Genomic DNA, 18,625 nt, shown 5'->3' on the forward strand with positions numbered 1-18,625 from the left:
TTGACATGCATGTTTCTTTTAGGTGTATTTCAGATTGCCAATGTTGACAGCATTCATGCATCCCCAAACCATGTCAGTCCCACTACCATGCTTGGCTAGTGAGAGGATACACCTTTTTTGTAAAACTCACTTGTTTACCACCACACATGCTTGACACCATCTAAAGTAAATTTGTTTATCTTGGTCTCTTCAGATCACACGACATTGTTCCAGTGATCCATATCCTTGGTCTGTTCATCTCTCTTGAGACCAAGATAAACAAATTTGCTTTAGATGGTGTCTAGCATGTGTGGTGGTAAACAAGTGAGTTTTACAAAAAAGGTGTATCCTCTCACTAGCCAAGCATGGTAGTGGGACTGACATGGTTTGGGGATGCATGAATGCTGTCAACATTGGCAATCTGAAATACACCTAAAAGAAACATGCATGTCAACATGCACTGTGACTACTAAAGCAGATCATGATATTCTCCATAGGATTGCATTCAAATCTCACACCAATCTATTTAAGCCAGATGCAGACTCAAAATTTAAAAGTTCAATGCAAAGAAAGGTTGAAACGCACACTGATGACCTCCCTTGTCATCCCTTTTCATTTCGTTTCATTTCGAGACGATTCGAGCCAACATAGCCCCTTCTCTACCGGATTTTAATCTGGGGTGTACTCACTTTTGTGAGTACATGTTCAAACATTAATGGCTGTATTTAGTTTTTTTCTGAGTGAACAAGAAATTTAAGCGGTTAAATGTGTTGTTAAAAGGTCACTAATCATTGTGTCAAAGTTACATTTCTGTAATGCTTTCCTATGAAAAGATATACTCAAAAATCTGCAAAACTGTGAGGGGTGTATTCACTTTCGTGATATACTGTACATACATACATACATACATACATACATACATACATACATACATACATACATACATACATACATACATACATACATACATACATACATACATACATACATACATACATGCATACATGCATGCATGCATGCATGCATGCATGCATGCATACATACATACATACATACATACATACATACATACAGGGCTCTAAATGAACACCAGCCAACTGGCCAAATGCTGGTGAAATTTCAGTTTGGCTGGTAGAAAAGACCAACTTACTAGCCACTTAAACCCATTAGTGAGTGTGTGTTTGGCTAGTGAGATTAACATCTACTAGCCATTTTGGCTGGTGAGGAAAAAAGTTAATTTAGAGTCCTGCATACATACATACATACATACATACATACATACATACATACATACATACATACATACACACATACACACATACACACACACACACACACACACACACACACACACACACACACACACACACACACACACACACACACACACACACACACACACACACACACACACACACACACACGTGCACACATACACAGAAGCACTTATACGTATGCACGCACACACAGATGTAATTCCGGGCTGAACTCCAAACGAACCAACACAAACATCTGGGACTTCCTGCAGATGATGAAGATGCGCACACACATTTGCACACACACACACACACTCATGCAAAGACAAACACACACTCAAGCACAGACAGTTACTGTATGTGCACACACACACACACACACACACACACACACACACACACACACACACACACACACACACACACACACACACACACACACACACACACACACACACACACTCACACACACACACACTATTACTGTACCCATTGTCACAAACACATTTAAGAACGTATACGTCGCACACACATATACAAACAGAAAAATTCATGGCTCACACTACACACCCACCATAAGCACTCTTGCATAAGGATTTATTCACACGCCCACATAAGCACCCACGCAAACAAACTTACGCACATTCACAGTCACAAGCACATGCAAACGCAAAAAACGTACTCATATGTTGCATGTACACTCAAGGACAAACCCAGACCAAGCAGAAACACCGCTACTCGATGATGATGATGATGATGATGATGATGATGAGACTTTATCAATCCCCAAGCGGGAAATTGATACCAATAACTGCCCTTTCTCCATCAGCATGAATGTCTGACTTCTCTATACATTCTGTGCCTGTATTCAATCTAATGCTGGAAACAATCTTTATGCTGTTGAACATGGCGTACATTTGTAGTGGTGATGAGGTACTGTATGTTACTAGAGTCAGGCTGCTTTAGGAACAGCATCAAAGCCCCAGTGAAAGAAAGGGTGACACACACACACACACACACACACACACACACACACACACACACACACAGACACACACACACCGTGGAACACACACACACACACACACCGTGGAACACACACACTGTGGCACTCACACTGGCATGCATGCACACACTGGCATGCACGCTCTGACACACACACACACACACACACACGCACGCACGCACGCACGCACGCACGCACGCACGCGCGCGCGCGCGCACACACACACACACACGTTGCATTGAGCAGAGACAAGGAGCAAAGATTAGGTGATTACTGTCAGTGATGTGGTGACAGGCTCTTCAGAGCAGCAACTGACGTTTTGCCTTCTGCCATAAATAATAACCTATTCAACGCCTGCCAGCATCACTCCTGGCCTCAAGTCACCAGGAGGCAGGCCCTCTCCCTCTCTTTTCTCTCTCTCTCTCTCTCTCTCTCTCCCCCTCTCTTTCTTTCTCTCTCCATCTCCCTCTCTCTCACTCTCACTCTGTCTCTCTCTGTTTCTTTCACTCTCTCTCTCTCTCTCTGTCTCTCTCACACTCACTCACTCACTCAAACACACGTACACACTCTTTCTCTTGCTCTCTGTTTCTCCCTCCCTCCCTCTCTCTTTCTTTTGTTTTTTCTCTCTCAGTCTCTTCATTGCTCTCTTGTTTGCACTATTTCTCTGTTTCTCTTTCTTCATTGCTTCCCTTTGCCTCTCTCTCTCTCTCTCTCTCTCTCTCTCTCTCTCTCTCTCTCTCTCTCTCTCTCTGGCTCTCTCTCTCGCGCCATCTACCCATCTTTTCTCTCTCTCTCTCTCTCTCTCTCTCTCTCTCTCTCTCTCTCTCTCTCTCTCTCTCTATCGCTCTCTCTCTCTATCGCTCTCTCTCTCTCTCTCTCTCTCTCTCGCTCTCTCTCCCTCCTGTATTTCTCCTGTATTTCTCTCTCTGGGCTCAGTTCAGCACACAAAGCCCCCTCTGTGTCAGTTTGGACGTCACTCATTTACTACTGGCGTTTGACATCAACGTTGCCACGGCAACTGCACGGCCCCATCATAATGGGCCCCGTCTTGGTTTCCCGGTGTAAAGAAGCGTGATAGGCCAAGGAGCGCTGTCGCTGGAGTCTATCTCACAGTCGGCCTTGAAGTGAAGATTGCGAATGTAAATGGGCATGAAATGTCATTTCTGGCGAGGGATCTGTACTATAATGGAAAAAATGGAAAAATGCTGGAGAGAAAATGGAGTGAGCGGGAGAGAATATTGCCCGACAATATTGCACCACATTTATGTGCCGTTTCCACATCAGACCTGTACATGTTTTTTTTTTCATTTCCAGTACTACAGGGCTATTTGTCTACTGAATGTGTACTGCTATGTGACTATATGTTTCACATATAGAGCTCTCCAACAGCTCCCCCTAGTTACATCTAATGTATAAGTCAATACCCCCTGAGAATTTTCATGTGTCGGTCTACTTAATAATAAATCTGAAGAAATTGGGTTATTAACATCATTTAAATGTGTGTGTGTGTGTGCGCGTGTGTGCGTGTATGTGTATTCAGGTCTTTATTTACAGGTTGTTCTGGAAGAGTAAGGACCGTCCTCGGCGTATCCGTATGGAGGACATCAAGAAAGCTTTCCCCTCTCACTCGGAGAGCAGCATCCGCAAGCGCCTCAAACTCTGCGCAGACTTCAAGCGCACAGGTAAGCACACTCATTCACTCTGTCACTCACTCACAGACACAAAAACATGCAAAAGTGTATACATAGAAACAAGTCTTGGACTTGGTTTTTGAATCGGAGGGTTGCCGGTTCAAATCCTTAGCAGTAGTAAGAATGTGTGTCCCTCCACATCCAACCATGGCTGTAGTGCCGGTTGAGCAAGTCACCTAAGCCGACAACGCTCCAGTTACCAATACTCGCTTTAGCCTGAGTATCATCCTCCGTAGTGACCGCGCTAGCTCAATACTTTCGCTTGCTGACCACGGAGTCTGACCCTGCAGCCACCCCCGGCAGTTGGAAATTATCTCACTTAATGAGGGAATTAGCCTTTCGCAAAACCCCTCCCACAAACGGCCGCCAACCAATCCGAGCTCAGCAACGGTAACTAAGGAGTGTAGAACTTGTCGAGGTCCGTCAAAAACCTACGATTTCAGGGAGACATACAACGTGTGCCTATGGCAGGGTCCGACACCATCTGAAGATTAATTAGGACCTCATTTTTTCACTTTCCCGAAGCAAAAACCTCAAGCGGACTGATAACAGGGATGGATTAAGCCATGTGAAGGCTATTAGCTCCAGGTGATCATATTTAAAATTAGCAGGCTAACTGTGCAATCGTCTTGTTTGCTAATATAGCCCCCTTCCCCCTTGCATTTAGCTGGCAGAAAACGTACCCTAAACAAATAATCAATGCATCGCTCAGACTTAAGGACAATATTATATGATATTATAGTATTGGATCCACGGCATTATGATTCAAATTTTATTGGGAAACTACTAGTTGCGTTGTTTAATATGCGCCAAATGCACAGCCCACGGAGCAGCCCCCACCCTCTCTCCTTCCCATGCGTTGAGTGTGACAGCAAAAAAAGTAACACTGAAATGGGGCTGCGCTTGTTCCAACCTTGTTATGAAGATATTAACTGTCAACTAAAACCATTAAAGTGAACAGAAGAGAAACGCCCAGTGTGACTGCCCAAGAGCTGCGCAGTGTCAGTGCCGAAAGCCCGTCAAAGGTCTTGGCGGACGGCAATGTCCCAGTTTACACCAAGCACTATCAAATGTCCTGGTTACAGACATCACATCGCCATCATCAAGTTGTTGTATTTCAGTTGAATGTAAGAGGGCTTGGGGAGGGGCTTAGACTATCAGCGAGCCTATTGGCTGTTCAGATACTGAACGAATATCTGAATTCCAACTGCCAGGGGTGGCTGCAGGGTCAGACTCCGTGGTCAGCAAGCGAAAGTATTGAGCTAGCGCGGTCACTACGGAGGATGATACTCAGGCTATACTCGCTTTGGATGAAAGCATCAGTGAGGTGTAATGTATTTATTGTAATGTAATCAGGGCTCTAAATCCACACCAGCCAACCGGCCAAATGTTGGTGAAATTTCATTTTGGCTGGTCGAAAAGATCTACTTACAAGCCACTTTGACCCATTGGTGAGTGTGTGTGTGGCTACTAAGATTGACATCTACAGTACTAGCCATTTTGGCTAGTGATGAAAAAAGTTGATTTAGAATGTAATGATGTAATGTAATAACTGTGTCCATCGGTGTGCTGCTTTGTGTTTGGCAGCCAGACCTCGGGAGAGAGAGAGTTACACAGACAGGGAAGGTAAGACAGAGGAGACTTCAGGGAGAGAGACAGACAGAGAGAGAGAGAAAAAGAGGTGCTCAGTAGGGTACTCGGAAGGTAAGAGACAGGAAACGAACAAATGACCAGGGAGAATGCACCGAGGATGACCCCTGTGGAGGGGGACAGCAAGTTGGTCACTTTGTGACAATATCATGTGGTGTGGTGTGGAGTGGTCAGTCAAGATGCCCTGGCAGTGTTTCCCACGGGAAATGTGTTTGTTGAGGTGGTGCATGCACAATCCAGAATTATTCCCATCATTTTCCTGCAACATGCTCATGTTGCAGCTTTTCAAGTACTTAGATTAGACCTCAGATCTAAACTATGTCTCAAGTTCCATATTTCGAAATGTATGCCTTTTGCCCGGTAAATCTTAGTAAGTCTTAACATGTTAAAGGTCTTAAATTTCAGTTTGTCATGCACTCAACCAGACATAGACTCAACCAAACTGTCAATGAGAGCTGGGGGAAAACACCATGGAATCAAAGCCCTTTTATTCCTGATTTTACCACCTGAAAAGGCATGTTGTATAAAGCCACTGTCACCATAGAAAACTCTGTAACGCACATACTATGCTGTGTTTATTTCCCTTGCTTTTGTTGGCCATTGCCAGTCAAACACCTGCTGTCAGGCCCGCTGATAGGGAGGACAAACAGGTCAGTTGTCCCGGGCCCAGGGAGATGGGGAGCCCAGAATTGGGTCCTCATTACATTGGCTCTTTCTCAATGCCCAGTGTTCTAGCCTTGCTAGGGCGTGAAACGCCCAGTGATTGGATACTCTTTGGTGAACTCTGTGTAGTATCCAATCACCAGGCTTTTCACGTCCTAGCAATGCTAGAACACTTGGCATTGAGTTGGCCCTGTATGTATTGGGTAGAGGGGCCCTTTCATATGACTTTGTCCTGGGCCCAGCCAAAGCAGTCAGCGGCCCTGCCCGTCTTAACTACACACAGCCCTGAAGGGAAACACTGTCTAGGCTCAGAAAGAAAGAAAAGTCCCTGTACTGTAGGAGGGTGGCTAGGCATTATGTCCATACCCTGCAGGGTCAGACAGACCGCTGTGGGAAACTTGCTGAGAGAGAAAAAAAGAAAAGGCAATAGAAATGTCCATGTAAAATAAACAGGATGCCACGGTTTCCTTTTGTTATTGCTGCGGGAGAGTGCAACTCAAGCCTTGTCCTGTTTTCACCCCCGCCGCATATTTCTGTCATCCTGTCTTGAGCTGTGCTTCTCTCTTGCTCTGTCTCACTTTCTGTCTCTCTTGCTCTCTCTGTCTGTCTCTCTCTCCTCTCCCCCTCTCTCCCTCACTTTCTCTGTCTTGTTTTCTGTCTCCTGCTCTCCCATTTTTTCCCTTCTCTCACTCTTTCTCACTTTTTCTCTCTCGCTCTCTCTCTCTCTCTCTCTCTCTCTCTCTCTCTCTCTCTCTCTCTCTCTCTCTCTCGCTCTCTCTCTCTTTTTCCCTCTCCCACTCCCACTCCCACTCCCCCTCTCTCTGTTTGTCTCTCCATCTGTCTTTCTCTTTCTTCTTACATCTGTCTTATCTCTATCTGTCTGCTTGCCCATGTCTGCCTCTCACCCCTGTATTCCTGTCATCTCGTGCCCTCCTGCGCCGTGCCGTGTGCTGCTGTGTTGCCGTGCTACACGCCGCGGCTGGCAGGCATGGACTCCAACTGGTGGGTGGTGAAGCCCGACTTCCGGCTGCCCACGGAGGAGGAGATCAGGGCCATGGTGTCGCCCGAGCAGTGCTGCTCCTACTACAGCATGCTGGTGGCTGAGCAGAGGCTCAAGGTTAGATACCAAGCATGCACACACACACACACACACGTACACACATTCACACACACACATGCACACACGCACACAGAACAGTCATACTCCTACTACTCCATGCTGGTGGCAGAGCCGAGGTTAGGCGCACGCATGCATACACACACACACAGACCTGCAATGCTGCTTTTGCTACATGTTGGTGGCCGAGGCTCAAGGTTAGAAACCAAGCGTGCACACACACACGGACGCGCGCACACATGCACGCAGAACAGTCATACTCCTACTACTCCATGCTGGTGACAGAGCCGAGGTTAGACGCACGCATACACACACACAGACCTGCAATGCTGCTTTTGCTACATGTTGGTGGCCGAGACTCAAGGTTAGATATGCAGACACATACATTCGCTCCGTTAGAGACACAGGCATACAAACACAGTATTTACACACACACACACACACACTCACACACACACACACACACACACACACACACACACACACACACACACACACACACACACACACACACACACACACACACACACACACACACACACACACACACACTCCAGCATGCTGGTAACCGAACAGAGACAAAAGGTTAGATGCGCAGACACATGCATACATGTAGTATGTATACATACACCATTCTCTTACACATACAGTATGCATTCAGTCTGCTCCTACTGCAGCATGCTGGTGGCCAAACGGGCTAAAGGTTAGGGACACACACACACACACACACACAGGTACACACACACACACACGTACACACACATAAGCTTATAGAGGACATTTTCAAACAGCCTATATACAGTATTTCATACTGTCTGCTCTCACAGCACATACTCAGAAACACACGTATACAGTCAGACAGTGACATTACACACACACACTACAAACTACACACACACACTTCAAACAACATATATGCACATACTTCTGCACTGTCACACAGTCACTCATACAGATCTTGACACGAACATGCGTGCCAGCATCCAGTCACTCACTCATACAGTCCCAAGAAAAAGTTTGTACACCCTTTGAAATGTCTTACTTTTCAGTCAAAATAGATCATAAAACATGGTCTGATCTTCCCGGAAATCTCAAGAAGGAAAAATCAGAGTCTGCTTTAACTAATTCCACACAAACAATTACATGTTTTCATATTTTTATTGGCCATAAGGCTATAACATTCACAGGAGAGCAAGGCATAAGTAAGTACACCCTTGCATTAAATAGGTTTTAACCCTCAGTTAGTTGCAATATCCTCAACCAGACTTGTCCTGTAGTTGCAGATCAGATTAACAAAGCAATCTGGATGTATCTTGTCTCCCTCTTCTTTAGAGAACTGCCTCTCGTCATCAAGGTTTCTGGGATGTCTGGAGTGCATAGCTTTATTGACTTCATGCCATATAATCTCAATTGTTTTTAGTCAGGGCTTTCTCTGGGCTATTCCAGAATGTGTACTTCATTGTTATGAAGCCATTCTAATGTCGATTTGCTTCTTAAGTATGGGTTGTTGTCACATTTCAGCACCCATCCTCTTGTGTGCTTCAACTGTGTGACAGACTTCCTCACATTTTTTTCTGTAAAATATCGCAATAAACTTGAGTTCATTGCTCCACTGATAGTAGCAAACTTTCAAGGGCCTGAGGCAGCAAGGTAGCCGCATATAATGATGCTCCCGCCACCATACTCAGATGTGGAGATGTAACCAAGAAAAGCTAAAAATGGGGTTCATTCTGCCAATCTAAAATTATTGGGGTTTCTGTCCAAAAAAATATTGCTGCAATTTTGAGGTTTGCGAAAAAGCATTTATATGCTTCATAAAATTACTGCTAAATATTTAGTAGACCAACGTTGAAACTAAAGTTGAATTTTTCAGGGGAACACATAGTATCATGTTTGGAGGAGAACTGGAGAACCACACCTTCACCAAAACATCATCTCCACTTTTCAGTATGGTGACGGCAGCATCATTATATGCGGCTACCTTGGTGCCTCAGGCCCTTGTCAGTTAGCTATTATCAGTGGAACAATGAACTCAGAAGTTTATTGAGATATTTTACAGAAAGAATGTGAGGTAGTCTGTCAAACAGTTGAGGCACACAAGAGGATGGGTGCTGAAATGGGACAACAACCCATATTTTAGAGGCAATTGACATTTGAATTGCTTCATAAGAATGAAATACACATTCTGGAATAGCCCAGTCAAAGCTCTGACAAAAACATTTGAGATGATATGGCATGAAGTCAAGAAAGCTATTCACTAAAGATATCCCAGAAACCTTGCTGAAGAAGGGCAGTTTTCTAAAGAAGAGGGAGACAAGATACATCCAGATTGTTTTGTCAATCTGATCTGCAACTACAGGAAACATCTGGTTGAGGTTATTGCGACTAACTTAAGGTTAAAACCTATTGAATGCAAGGGTGTACTTACTTATGCCTTGCTGTCCTGTGAATGTTTACATCTTATGGCCAATGAAAATATGAAAACTTGTAAATGTTTGGGTTGAATTAGTTAAAGCAGACTCTGGTTGTTCCTTCTTGTGATTTCTGGAAAGATCAGACCATGTTTTATGACCAATTTTGACAGAAATGTAAGAAATGTCAAAGGGTGTACAAACTTTTTCCTGGGACTGTATATCCATCACATACTGCACTTCTGTAGTACGCACGCACCTGAAAAATGTGGCACAACCTGAACTTTTCCGTGTGCTACGCAGGACGCCGGCTACGGAGAGAAGTCCTTCTTTGCCCCCGAGGAGGAGAACGAGGAGGAGTTCCAGATGAAAATAGACGACGAGGTGAGTTTGGTTGTCACTCGACTTGGAAGCCATTTATGACTCGTAGGTTACACAGCCTGTCACCTGGGGCCTATACTACAAAGCTGTTTCAGGAGTAAACCAGGTCAAGTTAAGAGGTAAATCATCTACAAAGCTCGTTCAGGAGTAAACTGGGTTAAGTTAAGAGGAAAATCATCTAATAGAAGAGCCTGGAGTCCTAATGAGGACTCCATGCTCTTCTATTAGATGATTTACCTCTTAACCTGGTTTACTCCTGAACCAGCTTTGTAGCATAGGCCCCTGGGCAGTCAAACGTGGTTTAGTCATTTGCTGCCGTCAATCGTTCGTGTTGTTCAAATGTCATGATGTGTCGAGACGGGTGATAAACTGACACATAAATCACGGATAGATTAGTTCTTGGCTCATTCTCAGAAACCGTTTAGTGCTTGTTGTTTTTGACATACCATAGTCCTCTCATTCCCAGGAACTGTTAAGTAGTTGTTGTTGTTTTTAAAATGGCATGGGTCACCATACAGTATGCATGCTGCCTGCACGTGGACATGTTTTTCTACCCTCTTTGCATCCATCAGTCCGAACGAAAATACAGTGGATGGATTTACTAATTGGAATTCAGATTCGCATGATTTGATGATGTGATTTAGGGAAGAGGGTTGTGAGACAGCTTTTTCCACATTGGCAGTCAGCTATACTGTCTCTCCTTCCATGTCTTCAAAATGCTTGAATGCCACTTTGTCCAAAAACACTTGCATACTAGTTTTAAGATAAGATGGGCTACTTGTCATTGACTAGACCCACTGTGTGCACCAAAATAAAACCGTTCCATATGTTGAGTGCTGCAGTCATCTCTGGGTATAGTTGATGAGAAGTAGCCAAAGATCGTCTACACTCTGCTGTCCTCTACCTTGAGCACCGCACAGACATTCTTCTTCCACTTATGTAGCATTATTTGTTGCTTGTATGTGTGCATGTCTGACTGTGTACATATGCACGCTTGTGTCTGTGTGTGTGTTTCTGTGTGTGTGTCTGTATCTGTGTGTGTACATATCCAGGTGCGTACAGCCCCCTGGAACACGACGCGTGCGTTCATCGCGGCCATGAAGGGCAAGTGCCTGCTGGAGGTGACGGGGGTGGCCGACCCCACGGGCTGCGGAGAGGGCTTCTCCTACGTCAAGGTCCCCAACAAGCCCACGCAGCAGAAGGTGCGTCCGTCTGGCCGGCTGACTGGCTATGACTTGATGATGGGCTAGGCCGCTAGTGCCGAAAACGCCTTCATTTGCTGTATGACGTGTCAACACACTTGATACAATCATTTTGTGATATAATTTTTAGGGCTGTAACGATATTGGCAAATGTGAAATTGTGGGGTGTATCGAACCGCAGGTCAAAGATTGTGATACTCACTGAATCGTGAGTTGAGTGTATCGTTACAGCCAAATAAGTATGGTATCTTACTTTTGATGATTTGCCTCCAGTTGGCAAGTCAGGGAGCAACAAAGGTTCCCCACGTAATTAATGGTCTAATTATAATGTCTAATGTTACTGTATTTCAGTAAAGGATCAATGTCAAGGTGTCTTTAAGCATTATTTCTGTCTTCTAATACTCGTATATGTAGTGTCCAGAGATGCAGAGGCATCTGTCCTTTGTACAGGACTCATAGAGAAGACCTTCCTAGTCTCTGTAGTCACTGGCCTTCATCTCTGTCTCTCTAACGCCATCTGTCTGGCTCTGTGTGTGTGTGGTGTGTGTGTGCGTGCGTGCGCGTGTGTGTGTGTGTGTGTGTGTGTGTGTGCGTGCGTGCGCGTGTGTGCACGCGCCTGTGCCTGTGTGTGTGTGTGTGCGCCTGTGTGTGTGTGTGCGTGTGTGTGTGTGCGCCCGCGTGTGGGAATGCACACTCCCTCCCTCTCTCTCTCTCTCTCTCTCTCTCTCTCTCTCTCTCTCTCTCTCTCTCTCTCTCTCTCTCTCTCTCTCTCCCTCTCTCTCTCTCTCTCTCCCTCTCTCTCTCTCTGTCTCAGTCTCTCTCTCTCTCTCTCTCTCTTTCTCGCTCTCTCTCTCTCTCTCTCTCTCCCTTTCTCTCTCTTTCTCTCTCTCTCCCTCTCTCTCTCTCCCTCTCTCTCTCTCCCTCTCTCTCCCCCAGGATGACCGTGAGGTGCAGCCGGTGAAGAAGACTGTGACTGGGACAGATGCCGATCTGAGGCGGCTCTCCCTGAAGAACGCCAAGCAGCTGCTACGCAAGTTTGGGGTTCCCGAGGAGGAGGTAACCTCTCTGCTGAAAACACTACAAGCTAGAGTAGTGTCCCTGACCATATGGCCGTGTGTGTGTGTGCATGCGTGCATGCGCGCATGCGTGCATGCGTGTGTGTGTGTCAGTATGTGTGTGTACGTCTGTGTGTGTCTGTACGTCTGTGTGTGTGTGTGTGTGTGTGTGTCTGTCTGTACGTGTGTGTGTGTGTGTGTCTGTACGTGTGTGTGTGTCTGTGCCTATGATCGTGTCTGTGTGTTCACCCCCTGTGTGTGTGTGTGTGTGTGTGTGTGTATATTTGTGTGTGTGTGTCTACTATGTAGATCAAGAAGCTGTCCCGTTGGGAGGTGATTGACGTGGTGAGGACCATGTCCACGGAGCAGGCGAGGTCGGGAGAGGGCCCCATGAGCAAGTTTGCCCGCGGGTCACGCTTCTCAGTAGCGGAGCACCAGGAGCGCTACAAGGAGGAGTGCCAGCGCATATTCGACCTCCAGAACAAGTCAGTATTGACTCATTCCACGTGGCATGAATCATCAAAAAACCATTGAACAGAATAGAGTTGAAAGTCTTGAGTCAAAAATGTCTTCATGCCAGCTTAATGTTGTGCAAATGGCTGTAGTGACCAGCAAAGCATAATGCCATTTTTATCATTTTAACGGATTACTCTGGATTCTGAACGGGAGAGTAGATTCAGATACCATTCAGATTTCTAATGTAAATCAATGGAGTTGGACAAAAAAATCTATTAAACCTGCTGGGGCACAACAAACCATGCTGCATCAGACCATTGTATTAATTATATCACAATGGATAAGATTATGACTCACATTCAAATAGAAAAAGGGGAAATTTCTCGTTGGTTTGAAGTAGACTTCTGACAAAACTTAAAAACGATTTTGATCTTTGACCTTGACCATTACACGGTCACAGATCAAAACAAAGTCAGCAAGCTATTGATGTGAAACAGTATTTAATTGATTCAGTATATTTTGTATTCGTGAAGACAAAGCAAGACACATATCAAAGTCAGCAAAGCTCTTGAAGTGAAAAGAGTTTAATTGATTCAATAAGTCTTGCTCATGCAGCCCAGTTGTGTACAGCAACACGTGTTGTTGAAGAAGCATCTTACAGACAATACTGGGATGGTCGGTTCACTTCATTTGAACTTTCTGCTACATTTTGATGAACTGTGTGGCAAACCAGCACAGTAGTAAGTACCTCCAAAGAAATAAGCAATTTTCTAAAAATTGATCTTCCTTTATCTGGGAATCGTGATTTTTAGACTTTACTTATCACATCTCTGGCTTTAAATGCCTTTTGTTAACCTGTCCAGCATCATGTTATTACTACCTCATTTCCTCAGGTCTGTGCAGGGCCAGCGCTAGGCATAGACCAGTGATTCTCAAACTTTTTCAGGCCGAGGACCGCTTTGTCCCCCAAAAAATGTTCAGGGACCACCTGTCAACTGAATTGACGGTTGACAGGTGCTAATTCGACACTGTTAATTTTGATAAACATACCTTACTTTTTATTTACATCTACAAGCCTTATTGCAGTGAAAATATGACTTATAATGAATTGTAATAATTTTACAAATATATCCTTTTAGCTTGTCTTCTACTGGAAAATTAGAAATCCCCCTGTCAACCACCTGAGCTCTGTCGCGGACCACTAATGGTCGCCGGACCACACTTTGAGAATCACTGGCATAGACTGACAAGGCGGTCGCCTAGGGCACCAAAAGTCTTGGGGGCACCTGGAATACCAAAAGCTCCCACAAAATTAAAACCTCAAGCGAAATAAGACATCAAACTTAAAATTGGCAATGAATGTTCATGGTCACTCAGTGTATTTGCAGGTGCTAGATCAGATGTGCTCGATCAGATGTACAATGTTATGTTTACAGATGCCAATTTCTAAATCCACGAAAAAGGAAAGAGGCGAGTGCTCGCCTAGTGCCCCAAATTGACTAGTACCCGCCTGGGTCTGTGCAACCAACCGTTTGAAGTAAACGCTTAAAGGTGTGTCTTCTTTAATGTGTCAATGTTGCTTGTACCTTCAGGGTTCTGGAGTCGACGGAGGTGCTGTCGACGGACACGGACAGCAGCTCTGCGGAGGACAGCGACTTTGAGGAGATGGGCAAGAACATCGAGAGCATGCTGCAGAACAAGAAGACCAGCTCACAGCTGAGCAGGGAGAGGGAGGAGCAGGAGAGGAAGGAGCTCCAACGCATGCTGATGGGAGACGAGGCCGACGAGAAGAAGGGACACAAGAGACGCAAGGGCCTGTGTAAGGAGAGAGAAAGAGAGAAAGAGAGAAAGAGAGAGAGAGAGAGAGAGAGAGAGAGAGAGAGAGAGAGAGAGAGAGAGAGAGAAGAGAGAGAGAGAGAGAGAGGGGGGGGGGGGGGGGGTGTAAGTGTGTGTGTTTGTACCGTTGTATGCTGATGGGAGAGTAGGCCGAGAAGAGAAAGGCCCCAAGACATGGCGAGGCCTCTGTAAAATCAGACATGCATGCACGTTTGCAAATCTCTTTATGTTTGTTGGATTATTGTAAAATGCTCCTGCAAACAAAAGGCAAGATTGTTAAAGTGAACATGCTGTTTTTGGAAAAGATGATTTTAAATGATTTTGTGTTGCCTTGACCTTCCAAAAAGTTAGAATTTACTTTAATCCACAAGCCAGAGCCTCTGTATTCACTTTAATATGCCAGTTTGAACAAACACCACCTCCTCAGATTCGCTTGTGTGCACTGAACAAGAATCAAAACATTGAACCCTATGCTAATACATTCTGTCTGCCTTCCTGGGTGAGGGATTTGAATGGATCTCATTTCCACAGTTTCCTTTGCCACTCTTAATATCTAATATTTCTAGTACAAGCCAGACACCCTAACTGCTTACCCATGACTGCCATGATGAATATTTTTTAAAAAATGATACAATTTAAAGGTAAATAATTCATTATAACATTATAATGATTGGATAATGTTTTTATGTTAAATTATTTTAAAAACAATGTATTGGTTTTATCATGTATAATAATTAATATTTTTATGTATTGTAAATACATAATTACAATGTTATAATAATGAATGAATACTTTCATATGTATTATCATTTTTAATGTATTGTTTTTGTCATCCCCTGTCCTCAGCGAGTGCGGTGTCCACGGGCTCCCATAAGGACGATGACGCGTCGTCGGTGACCAGTCTGAACTCCTCGGCGACCGGCCGGCGCCTGAAGATCTACCGCACCTTCCGGGACGAGGACGGCAAGGAGTACGTGCGCTGCGAGACGGTCCGCAAGCCCGCCGTCATCGACGCCTACACGCGCATCCGCACCACCAAGGACGACGAGTTCATGTGAGTCAGTGAAGTGGACCGCAACTGAAAGCAGCTTCTTTTTTCCTTTCTTTAGAAATGTTTTTGTTCCACTCAGCCAGCCATGCACTCAACAAACTCGATGGAAGACACAGACTTCTCCTAACTCATTTGTGTTCTTTGTCTGATGTGACTAATTTTGTTTGTGAGGGTGTATGCACTGCTGCATATACAACTACCACCTCGATTATGATGATGATAATTAAATGGTTGAAAAAGATGGATCCCTATATGTGGTAATAAAGACTCCATCTATCTCTCCTTCTCCTGGTAGTCGCAATACCTATAAGGTATGATGAAAAGGCTGATGGACATAAAAAGACATCCATTCGTCTTCATAGTCACATTATATACTGTATATGATGATAATGAAATGATCAAGATAAAAACCTATTGGACATAATTATGAACACTATGCCATCACCTCATCTCCCCATAGCTGCGAGTTTATGACGATGATTATAAAAGAATATTCATATTGGACATATTAACACCCATCCATCTTTCCACAGCCTCTAGTTTATATCAAATGATGATGATTATTATAATGAAATGGATATAAAATAATATCCACATTGGACATATTAACACCCCATCCTTCTCCATCCGTGTCTCTCCGTAGTCGCAAGTTTGCGCTGTTTGACGAGCAGCACCGCGAGGAGATGCGCAAGGAGAGGAGGCGCATCCAGGAGCAGCTGAGGAGGCTCAAGAGGAACCAGGAGAAGGACAAGTTCAAAGGGCCGCCGGAGAAGAAGGCCAAGAAGATGAAGGAGAGGCCCGACCTCAAGGTAAGCACCACTCTACTACATTGCATTACATTTAGCTTTTATCCAAAGAGACTTACAAACATGGACATTTAGCAGCATCTAATACTGTATGTGTGGAGTATGTGTACAGAGAATACAGAGTGTGGAGTATGTGTACAGAGTATACAGGCAAGTGCAAGTTAGTGCAGAGTAGCAGGATTAGTGTTTTTTTTCTGTCTCCAAGGTAAAGCGCTATTTCTTTGCATGTAGCAGAGACTTTCATTCAATGCTGCTTACAAATGAGGACATATTCATGCTAAATTCAGCAGCAGTATACAGGCAAGCAGAATCAGTGCAGATGAGCAGGTTTACTTGATGTGTTAATTATTTAATTACGTAATTACTTAATCGCTTAATTCAGATTTTGCTTAATTTTTTTTTCTGTCTAGGACCGGCCCAACCTCAAGGTAATCACCATAGACGTGTGGGACATTCTCCCTGAAACGTACATTTTCATTTTCAAAAATGGTAAACTGTCAGAAATGAATATTGGGCAATCTCAGCGAGTTTCATTTTAATGAAATATGTTTTAAATTTAAATGTCAGGCCCTGTCACCAACAAATTTGTATCTAGAAATTGGATGTCCTTGTGAATGTCCTTTCTATTTTGCCATGTGCCTTCTGTTGTATTTTTGTATTTAATGATTTTTGTAAGTCCATACAAATCATAACCAATTTTACAGATGATGTAAGTCAAACCTAACTAAATCATATCCTTAAAGCAGTCACACCTTGTACCAGCAATATTTTGAAAAAATGCTTAATCGTGGGAGTATCTCCACATCTTGCTCTATATATTTAAGTAGAGTGATCATTGAAAAAAGTTTATTCATTATATCATTTATTTTCACTGATAAATCTCTGCGTGACAGGACTGACAGTGTCGACAGATAATGTATCTATTGAAAGAACTATATTTGTATGTTGAAAGAGAAGTATATTTGTAAAGTATTCCTGATTAAATCCATTATTCATTTGTGGCTTAATAACATCACTAGAACACACACATTTTCTAACAATTTGCATTTCCGACACTGGCCCTGGCACCTCCTCTGACCCTGGTGCCGGACCTGTCTCTGGTGCTGAACCTGTCTCTTGTCCCGGACTTGGTTCTGCCTGTGGAAACGCAGCCTTCTTCTTAAACACACTCCTTTTCTGATGCTCTCTCCATAACTTGTGTCTATGCCTCTCTCTCACTCAGCTCATCAATGGTCTTCCTCTTTAGTTTCTTCTCCTCCCATTTCTCCCTTGGTCTCTAAAGATGCTGCACCTTCCTTTCTGGGTCTGCATTTCATCATGCTCAACATAGCCTGTCTCTCTGCTAGGGTTGCCAACTCCCTTGAAAAATATGCGACACCTCACTCTTGCGGGGAGTGTGGTGGCCCTCCCGTAGATTTTTTTTAATTTCTCAGACGCAATTTCCTGCATTTTAATCAAATTGTGTCCCGTTTCAGCTCAATACGGAACCGTTCTTTGGTTTATAAATACGGGACAATTCCATATTTCAAAGGACGGTTGGCAACCCTACTCTCTGGTGCACTAGTGGGAGCCATTTAACTACAATCTGTGTAAATCATAAGAATTGAATGCATGCATTAGCAATAGATTTCGGGCAGGTATTGCTTTCATTTTCATACACTGTGACAGGGCCTGATGTGAAGGGGCCTGACGGCCAGCCATTTTTAACTGACCACATGTCTGCCTGCTAACATGCTAGCTCATGAGCACAAGGTCACCCTGACACTTTTCAAAACTGTTTTTGGCAAAAATGAATGCCATTATTTGGCATTGTATTCTAGGAGAAATCAATGTGACAATGTAGAGTCAGCAAAAATAATGACCGTTACCTTTTAGCATTATGTTCCAGATGAGGAAATTATGTCACATCTTATCGAATAGGACCTATACATCATATCCTTAAAGATATACTGGACATATTCTTTAAAAAAGTAAATGTGACAGGGTATGACAGCAGTTTGCGGATATATAATATTTATTATTTTAATACATGTAGTTTATCATTTTAAAAATAAACTTGCATTAG

The 18,625-nt window shown here is 44.0% G+C and overlaps 1 protein-coding gene across 6 annotated transcripts in view; it reads left to right on the top strand.

The window, feature by feature from the left end:
* taf1 (TAF1 RNA polymerase II, TATA box binding protein (TBP)-associated factor) overlaps positions 1 to 18,625 on the top strand; it is a 58,683-nt gene that overhangs the window by 22,735 nt on the left and 17,323 nt on the right. For 4 of the 6 annotated variants that reach the window (XM_063203883.1, XM_063203880.1, XM_063203879.1 and 1 more), the window contains 10 exons: positions 3,782 to 3,923; positions 7,232 to 7,362; positions 10,077 to 10,157; positions 11,207 to 11,356; positions 12,293 to 12,412; positions 12,721 to 12,896; positions 14,460 to 14,686; positions 15,550 to 15,757; positions 16,398 to 16,563; positions 16,971 to 16,988. In XM_063203883.1, the coding sequence (XP_063059953.1) occupies positions 3,782 to 3,923; positions 7,232 to 7,362; positions 10,077 to 10,157; positions 11,207 to 11,356; positions 12,293 to 12,412; positions 12,721 to 12,896; positions 14,460 to 14,686; positions 15,550 to 15,757; positions 16,398 to 16,563; positions 16,971 to 16,988 (1,419 nt within the window). The remainder of the gene's footprint in view (positions 1 to 3,781; positions 3,924 to 7,231; positions 7,363 to 10,076; positions 10,158 to 11,206; positions 11,357 to 12,292; positions 12,413 to 12,720; positions 12,897 to 14,459; positions 14,687 to 15,549; positions 15,758 to 16,397; positions 16,564 to 16,970; positions 16,989 to 18,625) is intronic. The other 2 variants (XM_063203882.1, XM_063203884.1) reach the window with 1 other exon arrangement.

Source organism: Engraulis encrasicolus, chromosome 7 (genome assembly GCF_034702125.1).
Source record: "Engraulis encrasicolus isolate BLACKSEA-1 chromosome 7, IST_EnEncr_1.0, whole genome shotgun sequence".
NCBI lineage: Eukaryota > Metazoa > Chordata > Actinopteri > Clupeiformes > Engraulidae > Engraulis > Engraulis encrasicolus.